General features: G+C 32.4%; 1 protein-coding gene across 2 annotated transcripts; it reads right to left on the bottom strand.

Annotated features, from left to right (window-relative positions):
• Nucleotides 1-3,127: 3,127 nt before the first annotated feature.
• LOC113293269 (S-norcoclaurine synthase 2-like) lies at nucleotides 3,128-4,013 on the bottom strand. Of its 2 annotated transcripts, none has more exons than XM_026541963.1 (2): nucleotides 3,719-4,013; nucleotides 3,128-3,617 (listed from the first exon to the last, which is right to left on the bottom strand). In XM_026541963.1, the coding sequence occupies exons 1-2, from the start codon at nucleotides 3,903-3,905 to the stop codon at nucleotides 3,322-3,324; spliced, it is 483 nt and encodes a 160-aa protein (XP_026397748.1). In that variant the 5' UTR covers nucleotides 3,906-4,013; the 3' UTR covers nucleotides 3,128-3,321. The 2 variants fall into 2 exon arrangements, with proteins under 2 accessions (XP_026397748.1, XP_026397749.1); XM_026541964.1 differs by having other exon boundaries at nucleotides 3,128-3,614; nucleotides 3,719-4,012.
• Nucleotides 4,014-4,287: the final 274 nt, after the last annotated feature.

The following is a 4,287-nucleotide window of genomic DNA, read 5'->3' as shown; positions in this document are numbered from 1 at the left end:
GATGTATAAACAAGGGGGATCTATAAACAATTATTCTACCAGTAAAAGAAGGTAAACCCCATATTGATGGTGAATGTAATGGTATTGGAGGTGGATTTATCGCTCGAGATCATGAACTAGTGATTTTGGTTGTGTATAATATATTGCGGGTGATCATTAGGGTAAACCTAGATTTATTCTTGAAGTACACAAAATGTACCTGATTGTATAATATATATTCTGACATGAAATAGGATTTGACCTGGTTGCACCCGAGTGCACAATGTATATCTTTTTTTGATTTTTTTTTGTTATTCTTATTCTTTTTCTTCTTTAATACTTTTTTCTGGTTGGTGTTTGATGGTGAATGTGATAATGGTGGATTTATCGCTCGAGATCATTAACTAGTGATTTTGATTGTGTATAATATATTACAGGTGATTACTATGATAAACCTAGATTTAAACAACATGCCTCTAAGTGCATAATACATGTTCCGACAGAAAATAGGTTTTGTCAAGTTGCACCTGAGTGCAGAATGTATATCCTTATAGGAAATAGGTTCAGGTGCACCTGAGTGCATACTGTATATTCTTATAGGAAACAAGTTTTGGCCATGTTGCACCTGGGTGCATAATGTATCCTCGGTCTTGTTTCAAATAATTTTAATAATAAAATTTTATATCAACTATGGATCTTGTTTTATACAGTAGAATTTTGCTAACCCGTTCCAAAAATATAAATTTCACTAAAATCCAGTTTATAATTCGAAGTTATGTTTTTTTTTTTCGGGGTTAATTTTAAATTAGAGAGGACAAATATTTAGGAGAGAGAAAAAGATAAAATATATAAACTAGTTAAAAATGAAGGGGCATAACCGCAAAAAAATCAAATGCCCACTTGACTCAGATCTATATCTTAGCAGTCCATTATTTCCTACTTTATGGTTTATGGGCGTTTCTGATACTAATGTTTATATTATTTTGTAGATATTTCAAGGTCGTATTTGGTATCCTAGATATCCCATCCTAGGTTGGGTTATCCAGTAAAAAACTGTTACAATGTGTTTGTTTCACTGCAATGCCAATCCTGGATAAGGATTACTAAACCTTTTTCGATTTTAGGAAGTTAAAAAAGTGAGGTTAAGGTATTCTTCCAAATACCTGGGATACCTGTATCCTCACCTGGGTTAGACAGTTATTTTCCTTTAAAATAAGTAATTGTCTAAGAAATAATTATTTATATTAACATATTTCTGTAGTTAAACAAACACAATTTAACCTAGCCCAAGATATGATAGAATTTAACCTAGCACAATTTAACCTAACCACTAACAAGGTTATCATAAATTAAATTAAGATAAACATTTCCAGGATATGTTATCCCGTTTCCAAGCTCCCAAACAGACCCCAAATAATTTTCCAAATATATATAAACACTTTTAAAAATTGCTTTTATATTGGAGGGTATAAAATTTTTAAGAAACCTAATTTATTTACAAATAATAACATTTTATTAAATATGTAAAGATAAACTTAATGAACATTTTTACTCTCAGAAATACATATAGTGTCGGCTGTAAATGAATAAAATCACTCTTTAATTTTTTGGGCACTTTGATTTTGGTCTAGGGCTCAATGAACAACTTCAGACCTCGAAAAAGAAATTAGAGAAAAAAAAGTCAAGAATTGAATGATTTTCTACGGGTTATACCATATTCGTGGGTACCCCCGCAAATCAGAGGATTTAAGAAGAAAAAAAGTGAAATAAAAATATTTTAAATAAAATGAAGAACCCCTTATTCATATATCTTTTATAATGGCAAAACTTCGCTTATACTTTTGGTAAATTTTGTTTGATATTTTCTTTATTACTTTAAAAAAAATAGGTGTGTTAATTTATTTATTTTATAATTTTTACATTTCACCTAACTTTTTTTTATTACTTAATTATAGATTGAAATTAATCTACCAAAGATTCGTACAAAACTTTGGTTGGTAGCCTAGCAACAAGCTGAGCAGCAACACCTTTTTGAATAGCAACACCTAATCTGTAAAAAAAACATACCAACACCACTACTAGCATCATTACTAACTAGATAATTCTTCAATCCCTTAAAAAAACACAAAAGTATCCTCACTAAGCTCTACCAAAGTAGAGAAAGCTAAAACACCCAAACCATAATTGTATGAGACACGTTTGTCTAAATATTTAGTATGTTTACCCAACACGGCATTTTACTTATTATTTATTTATTTATTTCAAATAAGTGGTTGGGATCCTTGTCAGCAGCTGGGCACCAACACCCTTCTGTATGACAATACTTAACCTGTAGAAACCTCAAAATCCTCATAGTAAAATGAAGAATACCATGCCTATTGCAACAGTCAACATGGACGTATGAACATCATACCGACTTTTGTTAACCTTTTTTCGCTCGACATGGTTGGAAATTTTCGGTCAATATTTTATAATATTTTCACCGAAAATTAAGGTTTATGAATTATTAGCACCGACATTGTTTATGTAATGAAAACCATGATGACTGTTGTTGACGAAGAACACCGTCAACTTGCAACATGATATTTAACAAATATACAATCCTGACTGTTGATTATATTCTTCAAGATAAAAAATAACATATACAATCGACATGATGTTGATGATGTTTTCAGGGCGAGAACAAAACATTATATTCGATCAATAAAAGTATATAGGACTAGGTTTGAAATGGAAGGTAACGATTTAGAAGTATCAAAAAAGAAACAGAACTAGTCATAAAAACCTAAGATGACCAAACTTGTGGTACAAAAACCCCATTCAAATGTTGGGATCCATTAAAACTCCATCTTAAACAAAATTGATACAAAAACCCTAAATTTTTAAATATTGATACAAAAACCCCAAATTTCAAAATTGATTTCATCAAATTCTTTAAGGTTTTTGTGTTATTTTTGTTTTTTTGGGTTTTTGTGTTACTTTTATTTTTATGGGTTTTTTATGGATGGATAGTGACACTTTTGGAGTTATAACTCGTGGACCGTAATTTAAGCTCGACAAAAGAAATACTTTTTGCTTGAGAAGAAAGTGGGGGAAAAAATGGTCTAATTACATAAAATTCTGTGCAAATTCTTTCCTCTTTTGAATCTTTTTTTTTATTGGTTTTGATTTTTTATCGGAAGGAAAATAAAAATAATCTTTATTAAACGGGATTTAAACCTAAGTAAAGGATGAAAAATCCTTTATCCGAGTGAACTTCTCGTCGAGTGGCTAGCTATGCCTAAGACCAAGATCCTAAAGTACAAACCGAGAACATGGCCGTCACTCGAAGTATCAACTTTTTTACTTCTCAGCTTTGCTGTCAAGTACGTATTTGACGATTGATATTGCCATACCCCACATGGAATCAACAGTAATAGAAGAAGCATTAGAGTCGAATTCGTCATCAAGTTCAATTTTAACCGTCGACCTAATGATGCAAGAATTTTCATCCTTTTCGATGATTTCATAGGTAACCTGGTGCAAGGAAAACCCCATATCAAGATAACCCCCTTTAATTTGTTCGATCTGCTTCACCCTTGTATGGTTATCAAGTGTGATAAACTTCTCGTTCCATTCATGTGGTCCGGATATTCCTACTAGAGCACAACAGCAAATTATGTCAATCATATAGTGTACGTACAAGGAAAATTCACTTCAGGAGATCGTTAGAACTAGTAAAATATATAGGAGTATATACCTTCAGCCATTACGATATGTAGGACAGTACCAGCTCCTCCACCACCTTCGACTATGTCGATTTTCTCGAAAACACCAGGTTGGAGAGTGATTATGAGCCTCGGAAGATCTTTTGAACCATAGACTGCCCAAATTTCGTCTGCGGATGCTCCTACGACATCCATCTCGTTTGTTACGTGCCCACGCATTTCTTTCTCCTCTAACTATGAAACTGAAATTTAATTTGATATTAAGAAGAATCCGATCAAATCTAGCAGTATAGTTGTAAGTTGTTCGAGAATTCATGCCCAACTCAAGCTCTATACTTATCGACTTATAGGCTATAGCTAGTAAACGAGAGATATTTTAGTCTGTATCCTGAACACGTAAGCTACGTGTCGATACAAATATGAACTGATGATTTCAAGTGGATGAAAACTGAGCCACCGAAGAAGAATTTTGAGCACGAGCGTTCAATTAATATGACTCTCTATGATTGCGAATTTGCGATCATCCATAATTGAGTTACAATTCCTTGAATTTGAAAGTGAAAACTACACGGAAACCCATTCTTTCAGATCTTTTCACTGT

This window comes from Papaver somniferum, chromosome 7, assembly GCF_003573695.1.
Source record: "Papaver somniferum cultivar HN1 chromosome 7, ASM357369v1, whole genome shotgun sequence".
Classification (NCBI taxonomy): Eukaryota; Viridiplantae; Streptophyta; class Magnoliopsida; order Ranunculales; family Papaveraceae; genus Papaver; species Papaver somniferum.
This window is presented reverse-complemented; position numbering and strand designations above follow the sequence as displayed.

What these genes read in the sequence shown, in the direction of transcription:
- LOC113293269 (XM_026541963.1), bottom strand. Translation starts at nt 3,905, where the DNA reads ATGCGTGGGCACGTAACAAACGAGATGGATGTCGTAGGAGCATCCGCA. An exon ending in ACATATCGTAATGGCTGAAG is followed by an intron (nt 3,618 to 3,718) that starts GTATATACTCCT and finishes GTTGTGCTCTAG; the next exon opens with TAGGAATATCCGGACCACAT.